At 35.0% G+C, this 23,990-nt stretch overlaps 3 protein-coding genes across 3 annotated transcripts; all 3 read right to left on the bottom strand.

Moving 5' to 3' along the window:
* Positions 1-66: 66 nt before the first annotated feature.
* On the bottom strand, positions 67-10,358 carry LOC141824122 (uncharacterized). The gene is made up of 16 exons (XM_074711356.1): positions 9,856-10,358; positions 7,982-8,027; positions 7,737-7,906; positions 7,525-7,642; positions 7,321-7,403; positions 7,167-7,226; positions 6,433-6,678; positions 5,300-5,396; positions 4,842-4,892; positions 4,663-4,743; positions 2,686-2,757; positions 2,196-2,258; positions 1,186-1,332; positions 835-892; positions 632-684; positions 67-500 (listed from the first exon to the last, which is right to left on the bottom strand). The coding sequence occupies exons 1-16, from the start codon at positions 9,954-9,956 to the stop codon at positions 417-419; spliced, it is 1,530 nt and encodes a 509-aa protein (XP_074567457.1). The 5' UTR covers positions 9,957-10,358; the 3' UTR covers positions 67-416.
* Positions 10,359-10,980: 622 nt separating this feature from the next.
* Positions 10,981-16,326, bottom strand: LOC141823993 (protein CCA1). Its single transcript, XM_074711209.1, has 7 exons — positions 16,044-16,326; positions 15,769-15,954; positions 15,578-15,689; positions 15,176-15,237; positions 13,028-13,252; positions 11,617-12,918; positions 10,981-11,522 (listed from the first exon to the last, which is right to left on the bottom strand). Exons 2-7 carry the CDS (start codon positions 15,808-15,810, stop codon positions 11,199-11,201), a joined length of 2,067 nt encoding a protein of 688 aa, XP_074567310.1. The 5' UTR covers positions 15,811-15,954; positions 16,044-16,326; the 3' UTR covers positions 10,981-11,198.
* A 677-nt stretch (positions 16,327-17,003) lies between these two features.
* On the bottom strand, positions 17,004-23,684 carry LOC141823690 (MADS-box protein SOC1-like). Its single transcript, XM_074710954.1, has 7 exons — positions 23,674-23,684; positions 23,310-23,580; positions 17,713-17,794; positions 17,490-17,642; positions 17,346-17,387; positions 17,217-17,258; positions 17,004-17,123 (listed from the first exon to the last, which is right to left on the bottom strand). The coding sequence occupies exons 2-7, from the start codon at positions 23,489-23,491 to the stop codon at positions 17,004-17,006; spliced, it is 621 nt and encodes a 206-aa protein (XP_074567055.1). The 5' UTR covers positions 23,492-23,580; positions 23,674-23,684.
* Between the last annotated feature and the right edge of the window lie 306 nt (positions 23,685-23,990).

The raw sequence follows: 23,990 nt of genomic DNA, 5'->3' as shown, positions 1-23,990 counted from the left end.
CTACAGCAGAAGAGTCAGATCTTTTGGCTGAACAAAGAATCAACAAATTAGCAAAGAGACAGCATATTGAAATCTGTTTCAAGAGGTCACTTGAATTAAATTGTCGTCAAATTTCTTCATGACACCCATAATATTGCATACATACAAGTGATAAAATTTGAACTTTGAGGGCTTAATCTGTCAAAGTTTCTACGATGTGCATAAATAATACCACGATGAATACCGTACAAAATCTTACTCAGCAGCTTAATTGGCAGTGTTTCACCAAAGAAACTGCAGGAAGTGATTGTTTAAATTGGGAAGGGTAGTTGGGCAGAGGGATCATTTAGGAGTGGAAGTCAGTATTGAATCAGGATCAGCTTTTACCAAGTTTGGGTGGTCATGGAACTATGGAAGCCAAACTTTAACTGGGAATATCAGTCACACTTGTGTTCATAGAAAGATCCAGGTGGGAAACTACTTGACAGTCTCTCAGCAGCCGATTCAAGTCTAGACTTGTCCTACAGATAAGTTTAAGGGAGTGAATTAGCAAAGTTATGATCGAAGAGAAAACTGCAAAAATAAGTTTTATTAAATGGCAATATAAAAGAGAAAGAAATGGATATTATTTGTTGATGCTTAGAGAACATACCTTCCCAACAAAACTTATTATGGAAGGAGTGACCCTGGACTTCCGATGGCATCCTATAGTTCACAGTAATGAATAATCAATAAGGATAAATAAATTATAATTGATTGAAAGCTCTGTTTGGTGAACATTTAAGAAGCAGCAGCAAACAATTCATTCTTGGACACCTGATGTCATGGACTTTGTGGAAAATTTCTGGTTCTTACCTATGTAAATATCCGAGAATTCAAGGCACAATTTTGATATGGTCTGAGCAATTTCAACCTACAAAATACAGAACAAACAGTGATGTCTGATAGCTAGTGTGTTTTTGTGATTAGTGATGTTTTTACTCTAATCTGGAAACAGTTACAGGAATTATATTCTACAGAATTCTGCATTGAGAATAGAATGTACCAAGTTTCAAGCATTGGTATGGAACCATAATGTATCGCTTGTCTCAACACTAAAATTAATGTTCAGTGCATATCTCACCCGTCACAGATGGTATAGTTAAAACTTTCAAATGACCAAGGAGTGGAGAGAAGGAACCATTGTAACAGAAAATAGAGACTTACATCAGAAAGTGTGGTACTAAGATACTTTGATGTGAATGGTGTCGATTGCACTAGTGGCACGCTAGGTAATTCAAGAAGACACTCCCATTGGGTTTCCAGTTCACATATATTTGTTGCAGAAAGAATAATAACGTTCTGACATTTGATCTGCAAAAAATAGAAGTTATACATATCAAGCATAGAGAGTTCCTCATCATTCACAACTATTAAAGTAATTAAGTGCTAGAAAATATTGATACTGTGATACCAAAGTAAACATACCATTATACTCTATTAAGTGTTAAATCATAAATTGTATCTGGGCATATGCAATCTGTTAAATCATAAAATGGGAAGAAATAAAAAACACTATGAATGTAGTTTGTATACGGGCATATGCAATCTGTTTGCAATGAGTTAGACACCTGAGTAACATGAAAAGGATTTCTATCTCATTCCAAACCAGTAACATGAAAAAGAATTTATCTTGTCTTAATTATATTTTACTCATGCTAGATTTATAATTAACTATCCTAAATGTATTGAGGTAAAAACACATAACTTGAATCATTCAAATATTGACCCAGTCACTACTTCTCTTGTTTTTTTTATCTTCATGTAATATGTGTCATTAAATCTCTTCATAAAATTATGTACCAAAGCCTGATCAAGAAATTAAGCTTTTTTTTCATTTCAAAAATTCACTAATAAAACTTTAATAGTGAGCCCTTTAATTATTACTTTAAGAGAGTATTGACTTGCTCCGTATTTGAGTCTTTATCATGAGTGTGCACCATGTAATTCAGTTTCTGTGTTGTCCCTTTCCAAAAGCAATAAAGAGATTAATGTGTAAAGCAAGACATTTGTTAATAGATGTTCAAGTTGCATTTAGTGTCAAATAAATACAGGGTAATATTGAACGCATATCAAATACACATGAATTAGAGATATCAGGCAATGGTCAATCTGATTATTCAAAAGAAAAAATAATAATAGAAAAACAAAATATGCAGAGTTACTCTCGGGCATACCAACGGAAGAGGTAGCTTCTTGTGATGCAGTAATTCAGTTATGCCTTCAGGCAATAAAGCCATCTGGAAAAAAAAAAAAAAAAACAGAGTTTAGAATGTCAAAATTTTAGAAATAAACATTAGTAAGACTATCAAATGTAATTATTCTACACATAACCAATGGAGCTAAATGTAAACTGGTAATTCTCTGGCCTTGAAGAATATCAGTATCTGATAAATCAAGTGTATATGTGTAGGCACCATAACACAATTACATATGATGGCTACTATAATGACCTTAATCCATTGTAGTTGGAACATATACATAAGCAAGTTCCACTCATTTGACACCTCCAATTTTATTAACAATAACTTCAACCAAAAAAAGGAACTCTAAATGGCAACACGGAAAAGGACTTCTATGGTGCTGTTTATGCAAATGGCCATACGATTATTTATATATTATAGAAATGCCAACACAAGAAAAAATGAGCCAAATTTTCATAATCACCTCATTCCTGTCACCAATGCAGTGCTGTCCTATAAGATGTCTGAGGTACTCCTCAAACTCTTCATCAGGAGCCTGGAAACAGGAATAAATAATTCATCAGTGATATTATCCTAGGGCTGTATGCATGTCAAGCAAGGATACATATCATGCAAATTGACTATACCTCTGAGAAACTAGACCTAACTATTAGTCCATATACAAAGCTGATTAGAAGATTATCCAAGCTAAAAAAAGCAATGGCAATAGTCATAAACAAATATTGCAAATCTTTGGTAATATGTCTGAATTACTAGACCATAAAGCTCTACAGGTCATATCTTAGACTGGACAGATGTGGATAATCAATAAAACAATTTAGAAGAGCAAAGAAAAGTAATTATTTGGACCAACCACTATAATCATGTTGGGGCACTGTTCAAAGTACAAAGAACTACAGAACTGTGAACATAAGTTAAAAGATTGTAGCGTGAACAATGTCCCAACATGATCAGCTGTTCGACTTTAGATGATGGGATATCTAGATAAAAGATAAATTGTGTTGAACATAAGTTGAATTTAACTGCAGAGAACAGCAATTAGATTTAACTTGGGAAAGCTCATGGTTATATCAAAATGATTGAATAATAGATCATCACATGATTCACATTCATCAATGTCAATGATGGCTACCAATACAGGTATTCCTCAAAATTATTCCTGGTCTACAGTCAGAAATCAATTTGAGAAATAAAGTGAAGGCGCCTTTTATGAAAGGGGACATATAAATGATGAGAATAAAGGGCAGCCCGGTGTCTTACATGAGAATAGCAGCAACTTAAATCCAGTCAGTTCAATACTAAGAAGTAGAGCATTCATAGTGCTATAGAACTGGTGAGAAAAAACACCCTCCCAATAAATAATGATAGAAGTTAGAATTTCCTAGTTTAGATACTTTAAATATGTGGACAGTGAATTCCAACCTCCTTTTATCATCATTATGATTTCCTCTCCTCGTCATACATATCTATTTTGCACTTCCTCTAATTGTTTGTCATCAAGAATGAGGACTATATCACAATAAGGGCTCAGACAGAATGAAATTAGATGAATATTTCATTTCTTCATTCTTAGAAGTTAGAATTTAACATGGGATATTTTAATTTGACAGGTCCATAGTTGATGTAGTGGACTCAAATGGTTGTGAAGACATATATCATCACTTATCAATTATATATTGGCATAAACTAAAAGTGGGACTTGGTTATAATAAACATTAAAACTTTAAGACTTGGTATATGCACATTGAAGCTTGAGAACCAATTTCTTGTTGATCACTAGTTGAAAGAATCAGTCATGTAATTTGCCCAACATAAAAATGTGAAAAACGAAGACTCAAAAACAACCAAAATAAGGAAATGATTTTGGAATGTTTCTAAAGTAACATCAAATGTATCTACATAAGCATGTGACAAATATGGTACTAAAAAATGTTGATGATACAATAAACATTTCTGCTTATTCATTATTTCCTAGTTCTGGTTGGAATCTAATTGTGGAATCTTAATTGCAGTATATTGCATGCTTCATTATTTAAAGTAAACTCTATATATAGGATAAGAGAAAGAATTAACACCCTCGATATTTAGATTTTCCCACCAAGTAGGGCATTTAGAACCCTAACAACACCAGGTGCAGGATAAGAAACACTGAAACAGCATCAAATCCTTTGTATGCAGATTCTAGAATTAACCAAAACACCACCATTTGAAGCAAGATACTATAACATTTCAGTTGTGGATTGAAATATGGTCATAATTTACTCAAAAAGAAAAAAAAATATGGTGTGTCCATGAGCAGAAAATCATTATATTTTAATATTCATCATCAACTTCTAGTGAAAGAGACAAAATAAAAAATAATGATATAATTTCTTTTCAGAAACACTATATAATCGCTAAGCAATGTTATGGTTAAAATCCAAATATTTCATCAACTAACCAGCCGAACTCCAAAAGCTTTTGCCACACCTGCTAGTGACACATCAGAATTCATAGGGCCAAATCCTCCAAACAAGAAAACCTACAAATACAAGTTAGAAGATCAATTATGTATGGACTTGGGAAAATTACTAGAACTTCATAGATTAACTAAGACAATTGAAGGTCATTGAAAGAGACCATGTCATTAGTAGCCTTCCTCCCTTCAACTTCTTCGGCCACAGAATCTATCTGGATAACAAAAGGACTCAAAATAAACCTCTAGTTGAAAAGAAAATAAAATTCTAGGACAAACTTGAAGGTTCATTTACAAATATGTAGCATAAAATTGTTTAAAATACACTTAGACAAATTATCAGACACAGATGAATGTATGGAAAGTCTTAGCCGATGACTATGATAGCTTGCAACTGATACATAAAAACAAAAAAGTGCTGGTCATAACAGTTCAAAAAAGATAAGATTAATTCTCACGAGTGACAATCTCACAGTAATAGTCACAAGTCAGATTTGCATAAATGTTTCTAAGTTGAATAAAGACAAATTAAAAAAATGTGAATATTGATAGAAAAGATCATACTGTCTGCATAATTTTAGCTAATATAGAGATATTTTTTTTATTGTATAAATTGTCTCACTTCATTTTGAACAACTGCTACACGAGTCGTTTGCCAACCAATGCCATGTAGCTTTTTGCACAATGTGCCACTCAGCATGTCCTCAGTAATGCCAAATCTAAAACAAATGTACAACAACAATAGTGAATACCCCTTTAACCATATAACCAAAAAATGTTGAATGCCAAAAAGAATGTCTATGATGATTCAACTAGCAAAATCTATACAGACTAAAGTGAAAAAAAAAGTACGTAATCATGTATGGATATGTAAGAGTTGTAAGTCAGATATACAAGGAATAAGATCCATTGATGAGTATAACTAGCATTTATTTAGGTACTGACCACTAGATCTCAAGCATTCATCATGGAGAAGTAAAAAACCAATCTTCTTGGAAGAGGATATATATATATATATGACTAAAGGAGAATGAATCATTTGTAGCTACACTTGTTTAATATCATTTTTACAAAGCATTACACATCAATATATAACAACCTCTAGTAAACGTGACCAAGCTCATAAACTTGGCCAGCAAAACTATAAATTTATTTCAACTTCCCCTTACAGGAAGCCCTTTTGATTCCCACATGCTCCTCTGTTCCAGGAAGAAGCCAACAGTTACCGGTTTATACAGGAACGGGGAGGTTGAAATCAGTAATATTCAAAATGTTCACTCTAAACACTGCTATTTTTGTTTAGCAAGCAAAAAAAAAAAAAGAGACTAATGGAGTTCATCCATTTTGGATGGCTTTGATACAGCAGCCTCTTTTTGCAATCTGAAAACCTAAATTAAAACTTTCATGCCTCAACCATGTGCTACGTCCAACTATGAAATCCTACTACAAACGGCAGAAACATAACAAAGAGGATATTTTTTTTCTAAATTTCAAAAAAAAAAAATCTAGTGATCTTTGAATTATCCTTGCAAACAATACAAAGTCATTGATACCAAGATCCTCGACTAGACAATGTAATTTTCTGGACAAATTCATATAAAAACTATGATTTGTAAGAGATGAGTGCAAAATTTTGGAAGAATAGAAGTAAAAAAATCTTGTAAAGTTTCATCCAAAAGGTTCACAATATTTGTTTTCTTTTTCAGAATCAGAGAGTATATAGAGAAACTGTATGATATTCAAGAAATGACTTACAAAATCTCATCACCTACGATGATGATTGATGCCCTGAAGGAACCATTCAGAGGAATGCCAGCCACACCATTGTTTAGAGAAGCATTGCCATCTTTAAGTACTAACTTCTTGTTTCTACCAGCTCTTTCTAATCTTCCATCAGCAAGCATATATGCAGGTTTAAAATTCTCTTTCATGCTTGGTGAGTCAGCAATGCTTAGCAATGCATTTGGAACTGTGTCATATATGCTCCCAATTGAAGTATATCTAAACAAACACAATATTAATTTTCAGAAATATCCAAACACTAATTAGTAAGTGGTTATAGATCAAGTAGTAAATAATTATCAAGCAAAAATTGAAGCAGAAATAAATCAAATAATGAATCTGATCATGATTGGTTATCTGGAGCATGGTGCTATAGGCCAAAACACTAGTGTGTTAAGTATATCACATTAACTGGATTAGTATGTGAGTAATTGATCCATTATTAAATAAACAGAATCATATACTTTATTTAATTCCATGACTTGACAATGATGATGCTTGGCCTAAATCAAATATTATTATTAAATTGAATCCCTTACCCAGATAGTTGACACTTACAAGATTAGTGATGAAGAAATGAATGATAAGGAGTAGGTAAAGAAAATGACAATGACTGGGGCCATTATGGAAATATATGAAGATATGAATGGGACCATAACGAAACAATTCTTACAATTAAATAGAGCATCAAACAAGTAGTAGCCTACCCTTGATCATAGAGACTGCAGTACTTAATTTTGGAAGTTAAGAGGAAAGCCCATACGTCCCTGAAAGTGACAGGTTGGAGCAAAAAAAGATATGAATAACAATCCAAATATCTTCAACCAGTAGGTTAATTAAGTAGCATATCCAAATAATAACCTGTATGACCAGTCCAAGATAGGGTTGACTCTCATGAAAGGAGGCCAACCAATTGAGCTAGGGGAAAACTGTTCTTGTCCAACCTGTTAGGGCAAATCAAGAATAAATGAGTAAACTCTCATCTGCACCAAGAGTAGTAATAATAATAACTTAGAAAAAAATCACAACCCACTGCAACTTTTTGTGTTCTATTGTAGGACATACCGCATTAGGATCACCGATCCTAGTTCCAAGAAAAATAGCTTTGGTGGGTTTTTTTTTCAATAGAGCCTCTAGGCCAGATTTGAAATCTGAGTGAATGGTTTCCAGTTGCAAATCGTAACTAAGCAAAACAAGAAAGAAATCAAAACTGAGTAAATAAAATCATAGTTTCAGATACAAGGCATGAGAAACCAAACAAGGTCTTGCATCCTTACTCCCTGGCAGTTTCATAAGTGAAAGAATTAATCTCAGGGAAAGCACATGGACTCTCAAAATATATGGTCCGAATCGGACACTTGAGTGCATTATCCGAGAGATGCTGATTTGAACATTCTGATTTTCCTTGATGCAGATAATAGCCAGCTCGCAGTAAATGAAGTAATACCTGCAACAACAATACAATTGAGCAAGCATTAAACTGTACTATGAACATAACAAAGATAGATATGAAATTACTTACCGTCGAGTCCTTCCCCCCATTAAAACTGAAGGCAACCTGCTCAAACCTGTTTAGAATTTTTAAGAAATTGTTAAAAATATTGAGATAACAAAGTAACATAACCAAACATTTGGAGGATAAAGGAAGTCAAATTACAACTATCATATAAAACTAGAATAGGACCAGAACTATTTGCTAGGATTTAAAGCATTAGTGCAGCTTATTAGAGAGACTTCCATAACTCATTCTACATGGTTCATAGATTTCATGGTTATATTGCCTCATTTTACATCTACTTCAGGCAAATGCATTGCTTTCCTAATTCCTTGTCTACATTAGATCACCCCTATATGTGTCAACATTTTTATGGATTATTGATTCTTCAAGTTCCTGCTTCGGTATCTTTCCCTAATCCAGCCAAAGCTAATTACAGAGAAAATAAACAATCTTAATATGAGTCCAGAGCCTTCTTGACTCTCCTAATCAAGTTAGAAAAGGGGAGCTTACCAAGTGCCGGATATAATTATTATTATTATCATTATCATAATTATTTAGGAAAGATTGCTTATACTGCTTCCTCTATAGTTATTCCAATTATGTATTCCAATAGTTATCATCCAATAAGCAGTAAATGTTATCTTATATAACAAGAAATTGTTTGTAAAGAGAAACCATTATACAAAATATTAAATACCAAAGGATGAATATGAGATATTCTAATAGCTGATAAGAAAAAAATGTAAAACCAATATCCACTAAATGGAGCCCAGAATTACAATGGAAAGACACTAATCTTCAGGTTTTTCAGGATCAGTTCAGGTTTCAGACTGGATTATATGGGCTTTAGGACTCCTACAATGCCACTGGTCATTCTTAGATTAACACGTTACTCTTTCTTCTCTCTAGTTCATTCTTAGGGGTACTTCTCCTTCATGAACTATAAAAACATCAATGATGACTTATACCTATCATTATATTAAATCATTGAAAGATATCGACTGATGATAAATTTATTTAAAAAGCATATGTAGGTGGGATGTGGTCCACCCACTACAATAATACATGTGCAATATGTGGATGCAATATGAAGTCAGAGATAATAATGATAGGTATAAGTCATCATTGATGTTTTTATGGTTCATGACAGAGAAGTACCTCCTAAGAATGAACAAGAGAGAAGAAAGAGTAATGTGTTAACCTAAGAATGACCAGAAACACGGGAGGTGTTAAAAAGCTCATGTTATATACATATATGTATAATGATTGTTTAATTAACGCTTACAAGGTAAATAGGATTATATATGCACACATATTTCAAATGAAAAACATTATCCTATTAGGTTTCTTGTTCAACTAAGAATATGATTAGTCGTTGAGTTATAGTTCTGAGGTTAATGATAGAAATATCAAAAAGAAGAGATTATGTGCATGAACTGTTCAGTTCAAAGTAAATCATTCAAAGAATTGTTCAGCAAAAGAGCCATAAACATGGCATTTAGTAGTAACCCACAAAAGTTATCAAATGGAATAGAAAAAAAAATGATCAATAAGGAAAATCGTAAGAACAATCAACTTGCCTAAGTTTAAAACATTCATGTAAAACACCAAGGCGAAGAAGAAAACATAAACAAGTACTGCAACTTCAGGTTAATCCAACTAATGCATAAAAAATATATATATCTTCTTGGTCGAGACTGAGCAGCTTATTCCAGCCAAACAACCAGTTTAAACCCAGATTTAGAGCTCAAGCGCAAGAAGCGCGCGGCAGAAGCAACTGCCATTACTCGATAAAGAAATCCAATTCGAACCCCACCAAAACCCACACAAAATGTAAAAGAAAACAAATTGGCAAGAATCGCCCGACAAAATTAAAAGGCGGAGGTTAAGTATCTGACTCGTAGAGCGCAAAAGCCCTCTGAATCACGTAGACGGCGTTCTGGTACTTGGTCTGCAGCCGCCGATCGACGCTTTCCCTGACGGCCCTATCAATCTCCATCGCTCGCTGCGGCACCAACACCAACTCCACGCGAGCCGCTGATATTAAAGTCGATAAGTATTGCCCCCGAGGGGGGTCGGGGGTAACAATAAGATGCTTGAGGCCGAGCGGTTGCGTGCGCTCGTGCGACTGCGAGAGAGACAGAATCCAAAAACACTAATTTATCAGGAGAGATGATTGGTTGGCGGAGTCTTGATCATCGACGAGGATTCCTCGGCCCGCTCGCCCTCGCTTTCTGCAGGAACTAGGAATTTGCCAAGGTCGGATTGAAAGAGCCCGCAAGTAACAACTCAACGACTGAACTCGTAGATTTGTCGCTGCTTTTGGGATCGGGTTCGATAGGTGGATCGGACATGGGCATGGACACAGATCGCCATTTCCTCCCACACATGTGGACGCAGAAGCCCTAATCTAATCTGTTAGATATGAAAATATTTGTTTTCTATTTATAGTAGATGTTCGCCGATGGATCGCTCCAGTTACAGCTTGCCCATTGCATGCTAAGAATTTTCAGGTTTGTCCTTCATAGTTTAATGTTTTTAAACTCATTTTTGAAAATACCCTTCAGTCGGTCTCACAATCATTTATGAAATTATTATCTACCCCTTAAACTTTACTTCTCTTATCTCAATCATGCACAATTTGACCAATTTTAATAGCAAATTGATTTTAAAAAACGAGCTTAAGATAAAAAAAAATATTGAATTTACCTTCAAATTTACTCTAGTGATCATCTTAAAATTAATCGATTCTAAGAGTTAAATATCTGGTGTTAACCACTCAGACTGTGACTAGCTAATCAATTTTAAAAGTGTAACACTAAGTGTAACTTTTTAAGTAACAGATGTCTGATAAATCTACTAACAATGAAAAGCGGCTAACAGATGAACATGGGGAAATGAAAACAATTTTCTCAAGTCTTTTTTCACCCTCCTCTTTCATAACCTCACTTCTTTTTCTAATAATCTCAAACTTGGAAGAAAATCATTTCAACTAATGATCCATCAGCCTAAAATACCTAGTTTGAGACGAAATAATAATGAGACAGCATTGGGTTTCCAGGAGTTATCAAAGACCATAGAATTATACACCTTGTAAGCAGTTTAGAGCTGCTTAATTGAATATTATTACAATGCCAAGAAGCGAGTTTTAAGTTCTGAAGTTTTGATGTCTAGCAAACTCCGAGTCTTATAAATCCATAGAGAAACTGCATACCATTAAGAATATCCAGCATGTGTTTCGTCAGGTTGAAGCTTCCTCGTGTAGACGTATCCTCTTGCTGCCACTTTCTTCTACAGCAGCGGATCTGCTCTCCTTAGCTTCCATTGAACACCTCTTATAAGGCTTGAAACCTGTCCGACGAATCTTGAGCTTCGCGGACACTGTAGTATCGGCATTATTACAAAGGATGTTAAGATTGGTTGTAGTGCACATGTTCTTGTCAACATCAGCTGGCATTTCAGCAAAGCCTTTCTTAATCATAGCTGCGGCTTCTTCACTGTGTGGAGTTGAAAAGCTTTGTGGAAGCACCTCTCTCTTGAACAGCGCTTGAAAGGCAAGTCGACCCTGGCAAAAAGGAAAGATACATTAGAGTAGTGAAGCAGCCGGGATGGCAGAGTTGCCAAAAAGTTCAAAAAAAAAGCAAACTTGGCATTGCAACCTCTTCAGAGACCTCCTTCCATGATTCATTCACACTTCCACAATTCCTCAGCCTGCGATGATTGATTTCCCAAGCTGAAAAATTACTGAAGTAGGATTCCTTAGACTCATCATTCACCTTCTCATGTGTTTTCTCTATAGTGTCTGTTTCTACTTCACTACTGGATGGTGTGTTTGATCCACAGGAAGAACGATCCTGTATTTTCTTATTTTTCGCCTTCTCTGAATCCTGAAGCCCACTATCTGGCTTAATCTTATTGGACCTAGCGGCTTGCTCGTTGGAGTTCTGACCTCTTCCACTGGCATCCGAGTCTGATGGTGATAATGGTTTAGAAGACTGGTACATTGGTTTTAGAGCATCAAATTGATTTTCACTTCCAACTTGTTGTCTTGCTTCCAAAGGCTTCATCTCAGTTCCATCGAGTCCTTGAGCTTGAGTTGGGTCTGCTAAGGGTCCCATACTCGTATATTGAGAAGAAATTGCAAAACTAGCAAAAGGCTGAGGGAACCATGGCAAGAGGCCATGAGATGCCCACCATGCAGCAGCAGCAGCAACAGTAGCAACAGCAATGGCCTGCAAGCTTGTGGCTGAATTTACTCGTTTTTCCAGAATTTCACCAGTTGGAATTTCTGCAGTTGGCTGGACAACGGTCTCGGCTTCAGAAGATGGCCATAACGATGCTGCGTGGCCGGCCGTTGCATGAACTTCTGGATTTTGTAATAAGGTCGAAACAATAAGACTTGAAAAGGTGGATGACATGTTTAGGAATGACCTATAGGCATCTTGATTACTGTGGAAGTAAGCCAAAGGCGAACAGACTGGAAATGGTTGATGCACGGAACCAACTGATGGTGGATTCTGGAATTGCATTGCAGAAACTGCAGGGTTTGAGGATGGTTTAGTATTCATCAGCCCTTTTGATTGTCCTGTCACTGCAGCAGGGTTCTGAACAACTGGGTCTTCAGTTTCGATGCCATTTGTACATGAAGGATGTTGCTTTGTGTAGGTTTGAAGGTCTTCAGTTTGTTGCTTTGTACATTGTCCTGTTTTATCAACTCCATGAAATTTTTTATCTAGCTCCTGTTCCATTTCATCAGGAACTGGAGATTTGTTAATTGAAACATTGCCATCCAGTTTCTCCTCAATGGGAAAGAGTTCCAAATACTTTCTATGATTGGAAGAGATCTTGCTTACAGAAGACATAGAAGTAGATACAGAATCTTGAAAAACATTAAGAACCTCTGAGTGATCTGCACTTTCGCAAGCATCTTTACTTTGCAACTTCTGCAATGCTGTGAATTTCTAGTCAAAGCAGCTAATGACATAAAAATATGGAATAGAGTAGATCAAGGTAAAATTGTGTACTTCATCTAGACAACTGGAACAATGAAGTGCCACTGAAAGGATTTACCTCTGATGCTTCTTCACTTTCAATGTCCATTACTTCACTTGCTCCATGGAGAGGCATTGATTGTGACAGTCTCCCATATATTGCTTCGCCAGAAAGAGAAAAAGAACCCGCAATGGATTTCCGTGGATATGGACTGCTTGGTTTCCTTTTAGGTCTTGGAGGAGGGATATCAATATCATGAGCTTGTCCTGGTGAAACACCTTTCTCAAGAGCTTCCTTCTCGAGCTGTAATTGACTTGTGTTTAGCAATCACTTGACACTGAGTTACTAGGACTCTTGACGGAAATATACCTCCCCATCAGCAAACAATTTTTTATGTTTCATTTTAAAAGCCCCATTTTATTGATGGTCATTTTTTCACTTCCAGAGCTTGTAGAAAATTTCCTTACTGGGATGATAGGACAACATTAGAAAATCTTTTGGCTTAAACTAGTCATGTTATGTAATTGAACCAAACAAGCTTTATCTCCTTTATATTATTATTATTATTTTCTCCTCAACAAGCCTACTCTATCAGTGACCAGCATAGCGATCGCTAAGCACATAATATATGGTCCTCACTGAAGTTTTAGGTCTTGGTATGGTACTAATAGCATTCCAAGCTTGGACCAGAATGATACTGATATTTAAAGAACCACCTTCAATTAAATATAAGCAAGCAGCAGTTTACAACAGACTAGTAATAAAAACATCTGTCAAACTAAACATTCAATCGGATCATTCTTAGTGGAAAAGAACACTCTCACAAAAAAGTTGCATTAGTTGCATTCACTCTCTCAATTCACTCACTCCAATCATCTCAAAATCCTCCAACTGTGATTCAGTAGGAGGATGCTTCATAAGAAGTTTGTCTCACTTATATTAAACCGCCTGAATGTGTTTCTTTCTTCGTTTCTTCCCTCTTCCAATGCATATTTTTGTTATCTTTCTTTTTTTAACATTTTTGTGGACACTCTTTATCATCAACGAGCATGCAACCACCCCCCTCTACGGCTCTGATAGACACCTTAACTCCCTACTGCAATTTTTTTCTTTCTTTCATGTGGATTCCCCTATTATCGTAGAGCGTGCAGTTATCCACCCTTTACAGTTCCAGTGGCTAGTTGCTCCCATGGTGTGAATACTGAAGAATATGATAGGGCTACCTTAGCTGTACATTTGGTTCAATTGTTAATTTCATTATTGTCTATACATGTCAGTGGGCATAATTATCATTAGTCTGATTTGGAGTTACTCCTCCATGGACCAAGATATTGAATGGATTTTTTATAATGATTTTTTTAGGGGGAGTGATCCAAATTAAAGGCCTTGTACACCAAATTTGTAAAAGTTACACATGATGCATGGCAATATATCAAGCAAATTTTAGTCTCAAAATAATTCCTTTCTCATCAACCGACAAAAAAAAGGACTGGACAAAGAGGAAGCATCTCTTCACCAACATATAAAATTTCTATAAATAAGTACAATGAATAGAAAGAGAAAAAAGATGCCAAAAACAAGAGAAAGAAAGTATTGGAGTTGAAGCCACGCTTTTTCTTGCCCATGATCAAAAATTTTCTTTCATCTAGCATCTTCTTTAAATGTAGACATACTTTTTTTGAGAAGCTTTCCCAAGAATAATGATGCAAAGATGATAAATGTAAGAAGTCAAGACTGTAAAAATCACTTCAGTGGGTGCATTAGTTGAATCTAGAAGCGAATGGAAAAAACAGGCTAGTATTTGGGATAGGTATGCTATTATATTTCAGAGGGTTTAGGTGTACATGACAATTGTTGAGTGTTTGTAAAATAACCTAATTCAGCACATATTTTGACAGTTCCATCTTGAAAAATAGAATAACCAAAGATACCATTTGGGTCCTTAATCCATCATTAACGTATGAGAGGTTTTTAAGATGTTATATGCACAATTTGATAGTATGAGTTATTTTTCTAGGAAGGTCATGAAAAATTGGAAAACTTGTCATGAAAGAAGTCATATACATGCAAAGCAATTTAAGATGTTAATTATTCAAAGAGATATTAAATCATAAATCTAGTGTCTTGAAACTACAGTTTAGTGTATTGTTACATTGAAATTAAAAGAATATTTGCACTTTCTACTTGCATAAACTCGTATAGATTTCACAAAATACAACAACTCACCTTAGTGAAGAACTTTTGGGCATGGCTTCTAATTTGCACAGCTGTCTTAGTACCAATATGTTCTGCCACAATCATAATCAATCAAAAGATGAGATGAACATCTAACATGATGTTACCTATGTTTTCTTTACCATCAAATATAACTGTACATCTCGTATGAAACATGTCGAGACATGCCACATCCATCAAGTGTCAGAGTTTCTTTCTGGTTATGTACTAAACAGTTACAATAAATCCTCACTTTAAGGAACTACATACTGAACCAGTAGTTTCATAGACAACAAAAAACTAAATCTCAAGCTTTAACACAGATATTAAGGAAAAGTGTATGGCTACTACGCAATACCATCATTGGTTCCTTCTAAGCTGAAGAATGAAAAAAGGAAATTCAAAGCCACAAACCTTCAACGCGTTGCCATGCCCTTCCATACAGCTTCAAAGCTTCAAGAAAACGGTTGTGCTCTTCCTCAGACCACCTCTCCCTTTGTTTCGTAATCGTGTACGGCTTCCTCACCTACACCAAAATCACTTTTTTTAAAAAGAGTCCACAAGCTTTAAAAGTAAGAAAAAATGGCGATCAACTACTTCCGGACCTTGACTAGGATGACATCTTCTCCAGAAGAGTTCCCTTCCATACCCTAATCTCAAATTCGAGAGGCACAAAGATGAAAACACACAAAAGATCAACTAGACTTGAAGTCGTCGACGAATAGCAAAATTCCTCCTTCCATATCTCCAACCAAACGCTCAATTCGACGGAAGAAGTACCTCATAACTCGCTAAAATCCACATCACAACCAAGCGTGACAATCAAACACCGAGAACTGGAAACAAGAAAGAGATCCATTCCTAACAAAACTTAACTTACCTATCTCAATCCTTCCAGCCGCCTTAATCCGCGACGGTACCGAAACAGAAACAACGAATCATCAGCGCAGCATCGATGATTCAAAATCATCGCCGCCACCTCTACTACATCTCCTTACTGACCGGAACGAAATCTCAAAAAGGGAAGAGTTGAGCAGATTGGGAGATGGAGAATAGAGTCTTTGATATATTTTCTCCGAGAGAGTGAAGAAGAGGAAGGACATCGACGGCGGGAGCGAGCGCAGACAACCTCCCCCAAGCTTTTCTCGACGACGGAGGACGAATCTGAGCCACGCATTTTCTCGTGGTTTTCCAACAAAAATTTGTGAAAAAGCAAAATCGAGAAGAGATATTTGTTTAATAATTATTTGAGGCGGAGGGCATCGGGCGCGATACGTGGCCACGTGTAGGCTCATTAATGGCGGGATATCAGCTGAGGGCTGCGCTTTTCGTTGCGGGCTGGTGATACGTGGCGATTTTCACAACCACGTGATGAAGAGACGTATGAGTGGACCTGAGTTGTGTCCGCATAGGAGCATCCGAGCGGGAACTGCTCGTCCACACAATGAGGACATACGGTGCTGGGCCCCGGTTCACGTGGCGCGAGTTCTTCTGGGGCTGGCTCTTATCTGCCACGTCGAGGCAACGGGATACTTGGGCCGGTGCGCTAGTGTGTCTGGGCCATATGGGCCGGGCTCGCCAATATTGCTAAACGGGCCCAATAATAACATAATAATCGGAGGATCTGCATTCCACTGCAATGATTTAGTTGAGTTGAAACATATCGTTCTTGCACAAGATAAAGAGTTCTTAACACAAGCATCCTTAACTTACATTTCAGCTAATTTCCTTCCTCTCCTCTGGGTTGGGTTCTTTTAGCTGTACATGCCTTACTGCACCTAAAATTAATCTTGGCTGATTATTGAAGAACAAGATTTGAACATGAGCACGCACGGCTCGTTTAGCGAGTTCCTGGCCTTCCAATCGTCAGCTCGGTCTCTACCTCTGTGATTCCTTCAGCATCCTGATCATCGTGTGCAACTTCTGAAGTACTAAATTGTAGCAGCCTCCCTCCATTCAACTTTCAAAAAAGAAAAAAAAAAGGAATCCAATTAGTTGATGTTCCATCGAATTATTTCAAGATTAGAGCAGTGCAATGATGCAAATGCCTTGCCTTTCCTCTTAATGCACTATTTTCATTCAGAAGGCCTCTCTCCTTGATTTTCAAAGCAAACAAGAAGTAAAATGAAATATTTAGTTGAAGTTAGAAAATAACTAAATCGTAGCTAAATTGCTCTTGTACCTTTTCCTTGAGGTTTGCAATCTGTTCAAATAGTATGGATTGCTGAAGAAGAGAAAGAGAAAGAAGAAATTCATAGATAGAAACAAGCAGGTTTTTTACTAGCTGAGTATGAGAAGGAATTAAGTTGATTGCATTAGAGCATACTTTTCTTTTCCTAATTTGCTTGAGGCTTTCCTCTAATTGGTTCCCAAGGTCTTGCAGTTCCTCTTCTGAGCAAGATCCCAAACTTTCACCCAACAGCTTCCTTCTATGGGATTCAATAAGCTTGATCTTCTTCATGATATTTGTGGCTTCAGGCTTTGAGTTTTGCAAATTAGAGAGATCTTTAAGTTTATGAGAAAGTAAAACTGAAATGAGCATGACAAACCTGCGTATTATGACTTGTTGTACTCGGTTTGATATTCACATTTTTTGTGCGTATTAGGTAGCGATCCCTTGTCTTTTCAATGCTAGATGTACCCAAATAACAAGGAATTAGATTGGATATTCAAATAAAAAGTGAAAACTACAGACATTTAATTGAAGCAGTTATTTGCTTTCTCTCTGCTAATTTCTATGTAAGAGATAAGGCTCTAGACAATAGTAAAAGCAATTTCAATTACGTAGATGTACTAATCTGCTGCCGCAAATTGTTACCTAAATCCACACAGATGTACCTAGAATGTAGAAATCATTTTATCGGGAAAATGTTAATCGCCCTTCTTAGAAAACAATTGTAGCTAAACCTCAAGCAACATACATGATAACCTCCAATACAAAAGGAATAACACAATACAATATCTATCATGTGATTCTGACCATTAAAATCATAGAAACTAACGAGTGTGGGGGGGGGATCTTTTGGTTTCTAGAGAACAAAAAAAAATCTATATATATTGCTATACAGAAAAGTAAATATTGTCTTAGTCTGATTTTCTTTGTATACTCTTTATGAGTATAAATAGGCAAATGCTTCTTCATGGATTGATATATGTAGTTTAAACAATACCATATTGTTCTTATGCTATCCTTTTTTTGTTTGCTGTAAAATCACATAATGTGAGGTTGTTTTATGTTAAAATATGATTTTAGCTATATATGTTGCTAACTGAGAAAGGAGATAGACTTTTGAGATCAAATCCAGGGGGAATTACGGAATCAAATCCAGTGGTGTGACCAGGTGTTTTTAGAGCACTTGCTAATAACCTAATCTAGTGTGAGAATGACAGTGGGTCGGGTACCTACATTTTGGTTCCTATTCAAACTTGAAGGCAATTATATAATAGCCTATTCCTTTGAAAGATAAACAAAACATAAACAATATCCAAATTCAAGTAAACTCAAATTCCAACCCATTATGAAGCATAATCGGATTTATGATTGGTATCCATGCGTAACTGATTATGGAGTACCCATTGCTATACTAGTAGATCATCCTTACTGAGATCTTAACTCCTACATTAGCGCTTTGCATGAGTTACAAGAGCTCTCTTCTTTGTCTTTCCTTTTCCGTATTATAAAAGCCTTTTGGTGAACATTTTATTTTAAAGAACACCAATAAATTAATTTTCTAGTTTTAGTGAATTATTATGTGAGCCCCTGTTGAAAACAATCTCAAATCAAACTCTTAATTGGTTTCACCATTTATTGTGGATTACATGGTGATGAAAATGTAAAGGTAAAGGCACTACCATGAGTTAACTTGCTTAGATCCCCTTTAACGTGAAAACTTCATCATAGATAATGTAATTAATGATGTAAATCATCTTCAACTTAAAGTTCATACAAAATTTAAGCATATTATATATAGAAACATATCATGCATATATCTCCAATCTTGGGACAAACGAGTTTTTATGTAGATCTTTTTCTTTTCTTTTTTTTTTGAGGTGAATAAAGAGAAGTATTTTCGTTTTAGATAGTGTTAGATGTCATTGCAGTCTAAATAACCCTCGATCATTAAAAGGATGCTTCCAGAGTTTCGGATATTGTCTTTAGGACAAGTAGAGAGGGAGAAATTTTTATAAGAAAATAAAGACCTTGTTATCGTTCACAAATGAATTCCACCTATATAAGATACATGACCACATTGAAAGCACAATTTCATATTGTTTTCTTTACTTTACTACCCTTAAAATTCTTGAAAATTTTAGTAGAAATTGACTAGGTGGAGGACAAGAGAAAGATAAACATAGGATTATATACGTGATTTGGACGTGTAAATGCTATTCGAATTCTAACTCCGTAGTAGTAGTAAGCCTGTGAAAAACTAAATAACCTATCTTAGTTCAATTGGTTTTTGTCAATGGGAATTTTCATTCACTAGTAAATATCATATAAAAGCAGTTTTGTGCATGTTATAGCCCACCATACTCCAACTGTAACTTAAGCGCACACTCATCCACTATTCTACGTAATGTTGCCTCCTTTAGCCACACAAGATATCATAAAAGAAACACTCTCCGACTGATAGTAGTTTTTTAGTTGAAAATCCATGGCCATATTATGTAGGTTTAGCTATATATGCTCCATAATTATTAATAAAGCATATGCCATGAATTGTGCGCTCTTCCATGAGAAGGATTATCAATTACCAAATTTATCACAGTTTAACCAGCAAACAATGTTTGATTCTAACTATTTAATGGATTCCGTCTAAAGCAACTACCATTACCTTCTTGAGATTCTCGAGCAACATCAACAATGGGAAAAATGCCAAGTAGCGTCATATGATTGATAATCTTAACGTTATGAGTATGGCTTTCCCAATAGTTAATAATGGATTCTTCTTCTATACGGTGCCAATGGTTTTTTCAATTTTGCCTTTGAGGTTTCTTACAGGTGGATTGCCTTTGGAGAGGAAAATCCTTGCTACCACCCTAACACAATGATTTTTTATCTAAATCATAGTTTGATGGTTCTTGGCATGAAAGGTAAGCATTACTATGTCTAGAATCTGCACCAACTCCTAGACCAGGAATGTCATTTTAAGACTTTTCTATCAGAAGAACAGGTGAACGTCATGCAGATTATTTAACTAAAGATAGTTCCTCATGTTTTCTCTCGCCTCCTTCCTACCCTGCTAATGAAAGGAGAGGCTCCTTGGGCAAGACAAGTGCTAAGATTTTTGGTTGATAAAAGTTCAAACTAACACCAAATTAAGAAACTAAAAAGTAATTAAGAAGGCACTAATCAATTCCAGTACCAAAGTATGTTTTGGTTATCAGTTAGCAAGGAAAAAAACGAGAGAAAGTCATTAATCCATTCCCTATATTCACTTAATTTGAAACTAGGAATAAAAGTTGTGTTTTGGGAAGGAGATATGATTTTTTCCATTGCCCTCCTATTCATTTTTTTTTCTGAAAAAGTGATTTTTGATTCCCTCCCTTTTCTCCTCCTCAATCCAAACTAGCCGGTCCTTAAAGCAAGTTCATCTTCAAAGTTAGTCTTTTCGGTTCAACAATAATCATTTTAACAGACAAATAAATGAAGAATAAAAAAAAAAATAAAAATAAGCTTTTCAGTGAAATAAAAAATGTCCAACCAAAAAATATTATACGGGAATTAGATAACTAGTATGTAAATTATTTGAATGAAAAAAGAAAAGAACAACGTACTATAACATAATTAAATTATGATGTTTAATTGCATAAACTAAATTGAGTAGCATAGGTTGTAGAATGCTTGATATTGATAACAAAATATAATTACTACACCTTCTATCATATTCTTCTACTTTGAAGAGATTTTTAAATAAATAATAAATAATTATGCATATATGAAGTAATCAAATTAATCAATGTCAAGAAAAAATTGATTATATATTATTTCCATATTTTTAAAGAATAGTTGGGTGTTATATGTTCATGTCTAAACTCTTTGACCTAGTTAACGAAACTGTAATGACAATAAAATATACTCAAACTCTCTTTCCTTTAATAAAATATATTCTGAGAAAAAGATACTAATCGATTAAAGTTCAAATTATAGTTCACTTCTTGAATGGTATTAAATCTAAAAAAATATTTAAAAAATTAATAACATTGTTATGTGATAGATAGCAAATTTGAACTTTTTAAATATTTTATAATAAGCTTTAGATAATAATCAGAACTATTAGAAGTACCATCCACACTATCACAAACGAAAAGTAGCATTAAATAATTACTCTCTAAGATGGAATTATTAGTAAATAAGTATACCAAATAATTTGTAACTATTTTATTGTTCTAAATCGGTTATATTCAACTTAACTATTTGTAAGCATAATAATCAAATTTCCATATAAAAATTGATAACCCTAATTATAAATCATCATCATCGACATTGATGGTTAACATATGTTTGAACTATTTGAAGTAGAGTGTATGAAATTTTCCCCTGTTGAAATCTATACAATACTATCATTAGTAATTCTAATTAATTAAATTAGTGTTAAATAAATTGACAAATATTTTATTATCTTATCCTTTTTATCTTCCATATTAATAGCTAGATTCAATCTTCTAGCTTTATTATATATCATGATATTACAGAGAAGAAAAAAACATAATCCATGACAACGAACGAGGAAAAGATTATAGCATGGATGAATTCTGAAGCAAAAGATTATGATATTCTACACACAATCTAATAAAAAATATAAACATAGATAATTAATTAAATTTCTGTAGTTATAGGTATGGTATAGGTATCCAAACAGTACTGCAAAAAGTTCTATAAGACAATGATTAATAAAGGGTAAAAAAGGATTTGTAGGGCGTAGAGCTAGGTGCATGAATGACAGCAGATATCTGCTTCCATGGAGCTAATTGAAAGATTTAATCTAGTAATAGACAAGAAAAGGTCCACAAATAATGTGAAATACATATCAACTGCAAGAATATCTAATCATTTCAACTTGTAAATAACATGGATCGTATATGGACTAGCTGAGTCCATCTTTACAATTCATATCCGTTTGGTATATAACTCAAACATGGTATGCATAAACGTGAAATATATATGGCCAATGCCAATCAAAATAAAACTTTATCATCTCACTTTACTGAATGAAAAAAGCAATATTTGAGCTTAAAAAGTTTAACCTAAAATAATAAATGTTTTACAAGCTATTAAATTATGAGAAAACAATTAAATTAATATATTTTAAATAAATTTTATAGCAATGGCCTACATGAAGTATATAATAGTTTTGTTTCATCAGTACCACAAGTAATTAAAAAAAATAGAAATATAAGATCCACTGCCCAGTAGTGCAGTATACATATAGCTCACTTTTTAGAAATTATATTTAACTAGCTGTAAAATGTAGGCATGTATATTTCATATCTGGCATTAGCTTTATGACCAACTATTTATAAGCTGGAACCAAACTAAACAAATATAGGGACAGATTAAAGGACACAACCATTCTCTCTATACACATACTCCTTTTTAGTGCAACTATGTCATTGTGAGACTTGGACAGACTTGACATAGTGGCATGCACATTAAAGCTATCCACCCCAATGCTCTTCAGCTGCTATGCTATAGTATATGTACAAATTTGCGAAGCATGACCTACATATGCACTAAAACTGCATCTTTCTTTGTTCAGTTAAAGCATAGACAAAAAAGGATCCAGCTGTTCTTCAAAGTCCTTGATCATGAAGGGGGAAAAAATCCACTTTGAGACTTCGATTTAATTCCTAAAGATCAAACCCTAGAATAGGTTAACCAAACCTACACATCTTGAGCAGTGGAATTAAAGAAGTGGAGGGTACATGGCATCAAAAGGTGAGTGTACGTACTGCACAATTTCTTGCCCAAGAAGCAAAAAATATGTACTAACAATCCTCAGTAGAGAGAAAACAAGAGACCTCGCTTTGATCTCGTGATCACATTAATAGTGTTAAAGCAGTAATAAGATAAAAAAGATCAAGAGATCACTCATGATAATGTATGCAATTAATCTTATGAGGAAGAGGGAGAAGAGTTTAAAACCTGGAGCTGGCGAACTCGTAGAGGCGGCCGCGGCTGGAGAAGACGATGAGAGCGACCTCGGCGTCGCAGAGAACGGAGAGCTCGTAGGCCTTCTTGAGGAGGCCGTTCCGGCGCTTGGAGAAGGTCACCTGCCGGCTCGCGGCGTTCTCGATCCTCCTCATCTCCGTCTTCCCCCTCACCATCGCCGATCTGATCCCCTTTCTCACTCCCTCTCCTTCCGCTTAGTGCGATTTGAGCCCGATAAGAGAATAAAAGGTGCTAGAGAAGCAAGCTGGAGAATAATGGAAGAAAGGAAAAAAAAGGAAGAATAATAATTCTTTTGGAGAAATGAGAATAAATAAATAGATAAATCCAAAAAACAAACATCATTGGCTGTGGCTTCCTCTCCTTGCTAATCTCTTTCCTTTTGGGGGGCAGTGTTCGTAGAATCCCATAAAAAAAGAAGGGTTTTTTATAGCTACTTGTTGCCTCAAATAGAAAGAGTAATTATGAACTGTCGAGCTCCGTGATTGGAAATAAAAAATAATAATGAGAAACAAGTCTCTTATTTTAATTTCATTCAATTCGGATTTCATATTTTATCATTACATTCTTTTCAAGAAGCGTAAATGTATATAAATACAATGACAACCGACAAGGCAAAATAACTATACAACAATGATTTGATTCTCATGTAGATCA

Source organism: Curcuma longa, chromosome 3, assembly GCF_044706935.1.
Source record: "Curcuma longa cultivar G26 ecotype Majalengka, Jawa Barat chromosome 3, ITB_CL_G26_1.1, whole genome shotgun sequence".
NCBI classification, from domain to species: domain Eukaryota; kingdom Viridiplantae; phylum Streptophyta; class Magnoliopsida; order Zingiberales; family Zingiberaceae; genus Curcuma; species Curcuma longa.
Note: the sequence above shows the minus strand (reverse complement) of the source record. Positions and strands in the feature narration are given on the sequence as shown.